General features: G+C 37.1%; 1 protein-coding gene across 1 annotated transcript; it reads left to right on the top strand.

Moving 5' to 3' along the window:
• Positions 1-752: 752 nt before the first annotated feature.
• Positions 753-3,310, top strand: LOC113113091 (otoraplin). The gene is made up of 4 exons (XM_026279258.1): positions 753-1,107; positions 1,426-1,565; positions 1,644-1,754; positions 1,837-3,310. The coding sequence occupies exons 1-4, from the start codon at positions 984-986 to the stop codon at positions 1,858-1,860; spliced, it is 399 nt and encodes a 132-aa protein (XP_026135043.1). The 5' UTR covers positions 753-983; the 3' UTR covers positions 1,861-3,310.
• The last annotated feature ends 9,037 nt before the right edge of the window (positions 3,311-12,347 follow it).

A 12,347-nucleotide genomic window follows, 5' to 3' on the forward strand; every position in this document is an offset into this window, starting at 1 on the left:
GGCGAGAGGTACCAATCTTGAAGGAGGTCGTGAGACTCCGTATGGCCAGAGCCCGTTCCGGCGCGACTATAGGTCTCATTTGGGCTGAGTCAAAAACTGTTCCTATGAACGATATTCATTGGCTGGGGAACAACATGCTCCCAGGTGGGGTCCCAGGCACTCCAGGTGTCCCAGGGCGGGGTCCCTGGCATTTAGGAAGAGGGTAGCATTGGGCAGAGCGAGATGCCATGCTGAGAAGTCCCGATTCCAGCTGCGAAAGCGTGTGAATGGTGAGTGGCTTCGGATCAGCATAGAGATATAGCATCGTCGCTGGATGAGAAGAAATCTGAGAATCCTGTGGCAAATGCCTTTTTATTTTGCCAGATTCCCTACCCATGCTGGCGGGCTTTGGCTTCGTCGCAATAGGCTCATGCAGCTCCGCTGCCTAGCCATTGGTTACTGCACGAACCAATGGCCATGCAGTTTCACTGTGAGATTGAAAAAGGCTTCAGTTCAGGAGAAAAAAGACTTTTTCCAAATACGTCTAGCAAGACGCAGTACAAGTGTAGTATCCAAAGGGAACTATTATTTCTACAGGCTTCAGTAAAAATTTGCACTGATAGAAATTACAAGTATATATGTTGCTATTGTTCATTTTTGGAGGGAACTTTATTTTTGGTTTAAATCGCAGACATGAAAATGTGCAATGTGTTGTGACTGTACACAAACAAGTGTTATGAACTGTATTGCCTTCATTTGCCTTTGTACATATTCATTATTGTTATGCATGAAGCATGTAATGTAATGTTTGCTAATAAGTGTTGTGCCATGTTATTAGTCTGCAGTTCATGTTGTAGCAGAAATGTGAGTCTGTGTTTGTCTGGAGAGTGAGTGTGAGTCCGGAAGCGGCTGGTTTTCCCTGGAGTGAAGCAGGAATGTGCAGCTGGACTCTTATCAGGGAATGTGGCAGTGAGAAGTGATTCCTCCTCCAAGATTATTTGAAGATGGACAAATCACTCGGCCTGATCTTCCTGTTGATCTGTGTGGGGTTTGTGGGTCACATGACACACGCTGCTTTCATGGAGAAACTGGCAAACTTTAAGATCTGTGCAGACAAGGACTGTTCATGTGAGTTACACTATTCATCACAGTTTACAACTAATATGGCAAAACTATGTTTCATGACTCTGAAACAATATTAAGTTTAGTTATTAAATATGATTACTATTGTCTAAACCTATTTATGTTTCATAGATTTTTAGAGCTTACATTTTGTTGTGTTAGTAACCGCTTACATCACACATTGGTCAACTTGTTTTCAACAAACTGCATCTTTTTTTCTTGGGCAATAATGGTAGGATATTTACATTCACTTATTGTTTTATTTTGGTACCCCTATTATCTGTTCCTGTTCTTTGTTTATGAAGTCTTGTTTCTGCCTCACAGATGTGATTTCAATGGCTAAAGCTCTTGAAGACTACGTGGCTTCAGACTGCAGATACATCAACCTGAGACGTGGCCAGATGATCTATGTGTTTTCTAAACTCAAGCCTGTAGAGGGAGCCGGAGTCTTCTGGTCTGGAAGTGTGCGTGTCTTTACATTTGACATTTCCCTCAGCTGATCTGCAAACCCAGAAATAACAGCAGCAGCTTTGCTTTTGCAGGTCTACGGTGAGCGTTATGTAGATCAGATGGGTGTGATTGGATATTTCCCCAGTAACTATGTCAATGAGACACATGTTTTTCAGAAGAAAACGGTTGAGATCCCAACCACTGTGAGTATTTAATCTACTGCTCTTCATATTATAGCCTCTCTTTAATCTGATAATGCATATTTTGTTTTCTTTCTCTCTGTAGGACATGGACTTCTTCTGTGTGTAAAAGACAGTAACTTACACTAGCGGTTCTCAAATATTTAGACTCGTAGTTCACAACAATATTCAAATAGGCCTAGTTTTGTCCTCAAAACTTATTTTAATCTACTTCCTAGTTTCTGTAAAGTAAAATAAGTCACTAAAATAATAATAATTAAAATAACAGCTTAATGTTCTTCAGGGATCACATTATTTTTAACTAATTAATTTACACAACTTTTCCAGTCGTTTGTAATGAGAATTAAGGATAGAGATTTTAAATTAATTGTTTCTCACAATTTCTACATAATAAAATTATTTCGAGCTTGGCATAAGAAAAATTTATGTTCTTTATAAAAGTGCTCAAACATTTGGTTAATTAGCCTACCTCCTATATCAAGACATTCAGTTGAGGAAAATAATATTTGAGTTGTTTTAGCTTATTTTTATGCCGTTTTGTCTTATTTCAAATCACTTTAAGCCATCTTGAGGCACATTTGGAGGTTTGCCCCAGACCACTGGTCGCTTTGTATAATAATTTTTTTTATTTTGTGCATTTCAACAAAATATTTTATTTTTTCATTGGAATGTTGCATTTCTGAACCTTTCCATTTGCTATTGAGGATAAACCGAATAAGTTATAAATGTTTTTAAATAACCATTAAGTATTTTATTATTTGGAGCAAATTTAAAGTGAAGTATGTAAATAAATGACATTGCCTGGAATAGAAAAGTACAGGAAAGTATTTCCATACTTGTATATTATGGTGTGTTTTTTGGCTATATCTCTTGTCAAAGTAAACTTTATGCGTGGAAACTCTTGTGTCAGTAAGAGTGACTTCTTTAGCAAGCTGCTTATGTAAAGTGCACAGAGCTTCAAAACTGTTCAGACTCATGTGACGCATTTATAAACTCAACCTGCTGCTTCAGGATATTTCACACAAATCTCTAAGACACATACCAAACAAATTCATCCTTATTTTTCTAAATGTTGATCTCATGTATTTGCGTTTCAGATTATTTGCTTCTTTATTAGCTCGTAGGAGTCTGCGTGCAATTAAACACAAGTAAATAAAGGTTGTTCCTGTGCGGTTGTGGATGCAGTGGAGGCCAGCGCTCTCTGAATGTGTGTAGATTCATCTCTGAAATGCTCTCTGTCCATTCTGATGGAGTTTAATAGCAGAAAATTGAAGGTAATTACCTTGAAGAGCATTCTCTCTCTCTCTCCCTCTTGCTGTAGTGACATTAATGGATATTACCAAATTCAATTTGCCGTCTTCAATGGAGCTTTTGTTTTCCAGTGCAAACCTTTGAGTTACTTACTGCTGTGTAGGCAACCATAACCTTATTTCATGTTTTGTATGTAGATCATAATTTGTCCGTAGCAAGAGTAACAGAGATAAAGATGCTGCAAAAGACCAAAAGTGACTCAAACTCTTCCAGAATATTATAAAAAAGCTCAGAGGTCAGCTACAGTGATAATGATAATGATCAGTTCTAACGATTTTGTAAATTAGTTATTAGCCATTTATAAACACCTTAATAAACACTTACAAAGGAAATCTTAATGTAATGTTCCCCTGACATCAAACCCAACACAAGCTGTCTAACAGAGCCTGAAGAGCCACAAATCATCTCCACTTTCATCATACGTTTATGAAGGTGTTTTTTAGCTTAATAGTATCTTTCCCTGTACTATGGCAGTTGTTCCCTGTTTCTGCCACAGAATAAAAAATAAATAAAAAGGCAATCAAAGATTTTTATCTCAAAGTTCTGATTTTTTTTCATGTAATTCAGAGAAAAAGTCAGAATTGCAAGATATAAAGTTGCAATTACCTTAATTTTTTACTATGTGGTGTAAAAAAAGAGTTTATGTCTTGCAATTAAGAAAAAAAAAAAAAAAATCACAATTACCTATTAATTTACTATTCTGTGTCAGAAACGGGCTTCCATACTATTTACTGTTATTATATACGAAAAGCAACCCATATATTCCTAAAGCAGGTACCTCGAGGGTGAGAAATGATGGCAGATGACAGAGAGCGTTTAGACACACAGATCACACTCATCTGAAGTGCTGAATATGCATGAGCGACGGAGGAGCCGAGCTGTGTGTGAAGGCTGAAAGAGATGGCATGGAGAGCTATGGTAATGTCCAATCTGTCAACAAGGACATGTCACCCTTGAAGCTATGCAAATCATTTCCAGCCATGAATAAAAACAGTTTAATAGAATATTAAAACTCACAAAGCCTTATCATGGCACTGAATCCATTATGGTGACACTAATGTTCAGAGCTCCAGGATTTTTAGACATTTGTGATTACCAGATGAGGATTTTTCAAGATATCATATAAAATTGATATTTACAGAAATTTCATGATGGAAATAATGAAAAGGAACCACATGAAACCAATAATAATGTTCCTTCAAGAATAATGATACATATAAATCATATTATCTTATTCCCTGCCTGGCAAATAAACATCATTTTTTATATTTTGATTCTGTGTAACTGAAAACAGCCAGGGACTGTGTGTGAGGATTAAAGTGGTGACGTGGTCTGTAAAAGCAGTATCTTTTTCAGTAGCTGATTTTATGGGTGTCAAGTGACTAACGGTATGAGTCAGAAGCCGTTGCGTTCACACACAGATGCGTATGGTCTGCCCTCAGGGCTGGTTATACATGGCCTGACATTTCCTGCTTCATTTAGTAGATCAACTCCAGGAGCGTACTGGATCAGCACAGCTCCCCTCCATTGATTAACACTGAATTTTCCATTTTCCTCCCGCGTCATTCACGCTGGGATGTCACTGATGTCAGATCTATGTCTGCTCAGCGCACATCATTATTAACATTGTCTTAATCTGCCTGAATCTGTGTCATTGTAAAGAGGATTAATGGAAGTGTGCTTCACTAATTCTTGGCAGATCTTGAGATACCAACACCTGTTGTTTTGTGACACCAGTGGGAGAAACTTACTTATTACATGCTTATTCACTAAATTCAATCCTAAATAAGTATAATTTTATGCCTCTTTAATTAATATTTGTGTTTTAATACTTGACACCAGTCTTAAGAGTATTTTTTCACCATTCATTATGTTTTCTTGAGTTCTTGTGTTTTATTAGTCTGTTCATTTCTTATTAAACTCAGCTTGCGCATTCGTCTCGCCTTTGCTCAGCTCCATTACACAAAAACAAACAAGTTAATACTAAGAGAATTATATTTTAGACACATTTTAGTTTTCTTTTCAATAAAATAGTCACAGACATATCCTTAGCAGAACTGCTGTGCATTTCCATGCAACACATTGTTGATTCATTACTGAATGAATCAGCTGCTTTGAACAAATCAGTTGAATAAATGACTCCATGACTCATTCATGAAGTGATTGCTGCCACCTAGCCTACTGCTGGTTTTAGATTGACAATGACAATATTTATGCAGTTGTAGTTGTACCAAGAAAGTATTAAAAAATGAAATCTGAAAATAAAACCTAGAAATTAGTCTATGTTCTCTCTACATACAATATTTTAGTTTAAATGTCTGCTTTCTCACCATCAATTTAAATAGCAAGCAACTGATAAATTAAAGGTGAACACTAGTGTAAATATCATCGCTTAATATACCTTGAGCTTGTAATGTCAAATTACGAAAATTTAAAAGGTGACACTTTATTTCAATAGTCTACCTCATACATTGTAGTAAGTCTACGTAACTTTGCAATTGTCCCTTATAGTAAGTAGAATGTCTAAAGTGACTATAAAATAAAATTGCAGTTAAAATGTACTATTAGTTTGAGATTAAAATGGCTCCACAGGATGTTTGTTTGGCATCTTCAGCCTCTAGAGGGAGCTAACTTGTTTAGTATCTTTAATGGTCCACGTCTACATTTGAAAACAACTCTTTAACAAGCCTTAAAACCACTTCTACATGAAAACATAAGTTTTAATAAAGTATATAATTTAATACATAACATGACAGAAATGCTGCCATGATTGTAAGTTATAGTGCAAACACATTGTGTGCTACAGCCCTGTGTGTCCATGCATCTGAGTTGATATCCAACATCCCGTCCCAGCATGCTACATCTCTTTCAAGCCAAAGTTGATCATCAGCATCAGCATTGGAGCGTTTCCATGGATACGGAGGGGTCCACGAGTGTGTGTGTGTGTGTTTGTGAAAACGAGGGCAGCAGCTGCGCTCCTCCAGCCTGCACAGTCCACAACTGAGGAGCTCACAAAGAAAATCAATCTCAATCTCATCAGAAAGCATCTGAATCCATTACAGTCAGCCTGGTGTAAATATGTAATTCACCAGACTCTGCTCTTTGAGTCTTTGATTGTTTGTGGGCTGGGAAAATACTTAAAAAGCAAATCCCCAGCACTGTAGTCGACATCATGCTCAGAATCACAGCTGCAAGCCGTCTTAGGGTGCATACTTTCTGATCTTACCAAAGGGACATGCATACACACCAAAGTCTGACCAACATGAATACTAATGATTGAATGGGTGCATATTTGGCCATTTTGAAATGATTGCATTGGCTACCATCCATGTGCACTTTTAACACAAGTGTTCGCTTGCTTCTGTGTCACTTCCCAAATGTACTGACTCTCTGGATGCAGTTAAATAGTTTTTAAGTGAGGAACCCAAATCCAAGACAAAACATATTCCCTCAAAACATTCTTATTAGTTTTCAAAGTAAACTGTGTAAAAGTACCATGGTGCTACAATATAGTTGGAAAGTAATTGGCAGTTGTTTCTAGACCCGGAGAGTTGAATCTAGAGAGCCTTGTGTTTAAGGCGAGCAGATGCCACTGATAACTGTGTTTAACTGGCCCAGCGGGAGTCTGTAGATTACACAAATAAACAGCAGGTCAGAAACAGGGTCGTAAATCCTGTCCTGGAGAACAGAGGTCAGGATCATGGACTCACCAGAGAAAAGTGAGGTGGACTAGTGTCTTCAGCCTATACAGGCGTCACACAGTGTTTGAGAAAGGACTTGGTCTTGAGTCTTGAGATTTGGACTCGACTGTCCTCTGATCTCAGCGGCACCTAAACCTGAATCATGTTGGCACACATGCCAATGGCTGGAGACTTCAGAAAAATGACCATTAGTTCATTAACAATAAGCAGAGCAAACAGGGGAAACACATCTAGAGTACATCAGATCACACACAGCACACCAGATTGCATATTCATACAATTATGATGCAGTTTTTGTGATTTGTCAGTCACACTAAACTGTATCACCTTCTCAGGCATAGTTAGAATTCATTTGATAAAGTTACCGTCCAACTGGCGATTGATACTCTTTCATGTACTCGCCAATGCTGAATGGTACGCACATTTGACGCTTGGCGAGTGTTAATTATAGGCCCTGGGTCTCACCTTTGCTGAGACTCAACTTACTTATTATTTCTCAGAACTGAAGTCACGTCAAGCAACTGCTAACCTGGAAAACTTTTCAACTTTGGCAAATGTGCTGTTCTTCCAGACAGGCGAGCAACCTGTAAATGAGATGAAACCTAGCATGTGCGGTATGCATCAGCGGGCCAGTGAACGAGCTCCAGACAGTCCGGGACTACAGGCTAGCCAGTTACAGCAGGGTGATGCAACAACCGTGTGACCCTCCACAGTGACGAGGAGAAACTAGCTGCAGTGAAGAGATGATTGATCTCTGCACAAACACAGAAGCTGCTGATCAACATGGCCATTTGGAGAAAGACATTAAAGTGACTGCTTGAACGCCCAGGCTCTGGCTTGTTTGCAGGATGATAAGTGTGGGTAACGACAGCAGGAACAGCTCTTTTCCCAGCAGGCCAATCATACAAGCCTTTGTCTCCGGATGGCAGGGATTTCCTCATCACTGAGGCTTGAGGAGGATCTCTTTCTCTCAGGAGGTAATCGCTGACAACAACCCTAATCAACTTCTACCTGCTTAAACCAGGAAATTCCCTTACAATACTCTCTCTCTCTCTCTCTCTCTCTCTCTCTCTCTCTCTATATATATATATATATATATATAAATATATATTGTATAATGGTGAAATATGCATCAAAAACACACACACACACACACACACACACACATATATATATAGATGATTTTCTCATAAGCACCTGCGTTTTTGGTGTTTCTCAGTGTATTACAAAGGTATAGCATTATAAATGTATAAAACAGATTTTAGTATTTCTCTAGGTTTGTTTTCTATCAATATGTCAGTTGATGAAATATATACTTTACTGTAATTTTGAAGTCAGTACATGAAACAGTAAAATGTTGCTATAATATTTTTACAGTTAACTTCTGGCAACCGTTCTGCTGCCGTTCACAAAACACATTAAACACATTTATGGTATGCCTGTTATGAATAATGCATAAGTGAAATCAGAAAAAAAACAATCGTCACTCAAATCATTACATGAGTGCAATCTTCAAATGAGCCAGCCATCGCCATTAGAAAAAGGAAACAGCAACGTTTCAGGTTTGTGAAAGCCCACTAAAGCTTTTTATGACAGGAACAAGGAGACAAAATGAGGATGTGTTTATAGCACAGACAGATATAGACATGGACAAAAAACGTTTTATTAGACATATTATGGGTGTTATTTTGTAAAACAATGTTACTCACACCTGATGAAATCCTGCACTGGTCACATAGTAACAGCTGTGTTTGAGGAAGCATCGAGGTCTAAATGCACTGTGCTCATTGAGAGAAATGGGCCAGAAACAGGTAATGACAGGCTTCAGTGCTTCACCAGACCAAGACAACCGCTCTCCTCTACCAATGAAAAACAGCACGGACGTCAAGGTAAAGTCATTACAGGCAGCTTCCTGAGTTAAATAATTCCTTCCCATTCGTAAAGTCACATGTCCTTTAGCGTTTGCCAAAATAAAGCATGTGGCAGGACCTGTGGAATCTGACCGGACTGCAAAACACTTGCCCTTTCCCGCTTCACATGCCTCCTTGTATTGATTTGTGGGTTTTGCCAGAGATTTGCATTGCAACCAGGCCTTGTTAGTTCCTCAGTGACATGAACTAAAGGCCAAAACAACCACTGTGACAAATGAGACTGATATCTCACACTGCTAATGACATCACTTGTGTCTGCTATGTGTCTAGAAGCTCAGATCGAAGCACAAAATCTTTCACAACGCTCCATTTTTGGTCGCAGTTAGATCACTATGCACTATACGGCTACCAACTGAATCTGGTTTACATAATCAGATTCAAAAAATTTCTTAGTTATAACTTGATTAAATTACAAGATATAGTGGCCATAATCAGATTACAGTTCATTTTTATGGATTGCATGACTACATATTATTCATTAAATGGCAGTAAATCATTTATAATTGATTGATTTTCCCTAGTTCTTCTTTTTTTTCTCTTTTATAAGTTTTCTTTCCAAAGATCTTACTGTTTCATACCATTTAGCTTTGACTTTATTCACACTAGAATGGCTGTGTAAATGTCATGTAAAAAAACATCTTTGATATAAAGTATTAATAATATCCCTGAGGAAGTTGATATCATTTTAATGATATTTTAATAATTTAACACGGCTTTCACATGTTCTCTGATGTCGGTTAATGGTCACATTAAACAAATTAAATATTTCTATCTTTACTGTTCCATTATTTTTTTTCTTATTGTTTTTGTTTTAAATATTTTATTTTTAAGCCTGAATTAATTATTAATAGCTTTTTATTAGCTCAGAAACCCTCTGTTGTTTTTACATGAACTCAAGTTAGAGAAATCCTGGTGAATTGTGTTTAATGCTCAGCATGATGTTGAGTTCAAATAATGGGATATATTTTCTTTCATTTACTTTCTCTTTTAATAATATCAGAATGCTATAATTAATGGTCAGTTTATAACCAGTATTTAAAAACATAATCTAAAGTAGTCAGAATACATTAGCTAAAATAAGAAACATAATTACATTACTAAATACCATTTTGATCATGCTAATATGGTACTGACAGCCGATTACAGCAGTCTACAGTTTGTGTTTCATGGAAGAAGCTTTCGATCATCATGAGGGTGAGTTCATTTCTGGGTGAACTATCCTTTAAGTGAACATCAGAGGTCTGTCTTAAGACACATGGAGGCCTTCAGAAATGACAAGTAGCTACACAATTAATAAAAGCTAATTAACTTTGGGGATAAGCTGTTCAGTTGTCACACTGTACGCTCTTTTTATTGATAGCCAAGCGTTAATTAAACTAAGCTGTTGCTTCTGTGTCCTCAAAAGACTTTCTCATACAGTTTCTTTCTACTTTTCATTCTGTCTTTTCACATCTCTTATTCTCGGTTCTGTGTTTAAGTGAATACTGACTGGAGGGCTTGCATTAGCAGCACATTAATCTAAAATATTGACATCCCATGATGTACAGAAGAGAAACGAACAAGGATGAGTCATTCATTCGAAGGGTATTTCGTGTGTGTCTCTGCTGCTCTGCGGGAATAATTACATCACATTCATCTGTCTTTATTCCAAATGCTTATGGAGACCCCGGATCTCACACGGATTCACAGTAGGAGGATTTCTCTCTCCATAAAACACCTTCATTTAAAGTCCCTAAAGCATTCTGCGTTCGCTGGAAATGAAAACCTCATGATGAATCATACCAAAATCTCATATATCGCAAAAAACGACAGCAGTCTTTCAAATGAAAAAAAAACACACATTATTTCACAATTATATAGAAACTGTATACAATTACTATCCTTAATTCATTATAATAGATCGACTGAAAGAGTCTCTCAGTTGTGCTGCTGAAGAATGACCTGTAACCTTTCTAAGAGACTCAGTCTGACCAGGATCGAACTGTTTTCAGCTGTTTTGAGTCCACCACAGTGACAATAATGGACAACCTGTCCAAGGCCATGCATGTCCCTTCAGGTTTGATTGGGTTCATGTGGGTGGTTGGCAAAAGCAATAAAATATACTTTTCCATACTTTCTCACTAATTGAGTATGTGCCTTTTTTAGTTTAAATACTATTTCACAGCTTAATAAATAATAATTCATATATAAAGCCTTATTCTGACACAAGTGATTTGAACTGATTTGCGTAACTTCTTTGAGGTTATACTCATGCTTTTATTTATTTAAGGTGAATGAGCTTGTTTTGATCCATGAACCTGATGATCAGGGTTCATTTACAGTAAATATACTATTTAAATGACATAGGGTTTGAATGGTTTTCTGTCTTCTCTCTCAGAATGATGAATGTCATTTTTAAACTGTGGAAATAATCAAGTTAACACAACCTTTCATGAGGTAAACAATTGACCTGGTTACTCTCAGAAGAGTTTGGCATGCTAATGGATATGACATAGCTGAGGCAGATCTAGACAGGTGGAGCTGGGGGAGGTGGAGGGTTTCTGATAGCGTGCTTACAGAAAATGCTTACAGAAAATGCAGAAGCAAACTATTTAAATGTTAAGCAGCAGATGTAACAGAGACCAATCAGCTCATGCGATGTGATAGTTAGCAGACTGCATTAAAGACCTATCAGCCTGCCACATCTGGTTCATCAATGAACTGGATTTGTAGCCTACGCATTTAAAGAAAGTTTCAAAAGCTTGTGTTTTGATATGTGTTATAACAACTGCTAATTGTAATACTGGAACAGGGACTTAGTAACCGTTTCCAGCATTTCTGTTATAGTGTTCATGTTTAAAGTGCGAGCACATTAAGACGAAGTGCAAGAGTTACTGTACGGTGCTCTGCAGTGCTCAAACAAAGATTTACAAACCGACTTCTGGATTGATCACTTCTTGTAAACTCAGAGATGGGATTCAGATGGCAATTAAAGTACTCGGACATTCTAGATTTGGACAGCAATAAAATCACAGACAAGACCCTGTAATGTTGAAATCACCTTACGTCCCCATGAGAAACAATTACCGTCTGAACAGTGCAGTATTCATAAGCTTGTCCTGAACATTATAAGGCACGCCCTTGTTCACCTTCACTTCATACAAAACCCGCATATTTATTCAAATACTAAAAGTTCAATGCTTAATAGAAAAAAAGTTATGTAGTCAGTAACTAATTATATAAAGCATTACCTCAACTGAATGAGTTAGAGTGGATTTAATTTTTCCAGCATGTTTTGATCTTGACTGTTAAAGGAAAGGAGAACAGTTGAAATTATGTCTTGTTTTGCTCAAGATTAATATCTACGATATCTAATATTTAAATAAGTCTGAAATTAAGTGATTAAGACCCGTCCACATGGCGAAGTGTTTAGCTGTATACGCATGCATTTTTGTGAATATATTTATATATATATATATATATATATATATATATATATATATATATATATATATATTCTGAAACGATGACGTCATCAGCCCAAGTCTCGCCCCTAGTCACGTAACAGCAACCAATCAGCAACCAAAACATGAACAAACACTGAACGATTGTCTTTTTTATTAACTAACATTAACACAGATTAATAAACATATTTTTCCATGTTCGTTTGTATA

The sequence above is a fragment of the Carassius auratus genome, chromosome 13 (genome assembly GCF_003368295.1).
Source record: "Carassius auratus strain Wakin chromosome 13, ASM336829v1, whole genome shotgun sequence".
NCBI lineage: Eukaryota > Metazoa > Chordata > Actinopteri > Cypriniformes > Cyprinidae > Carassius > Carassius auratus.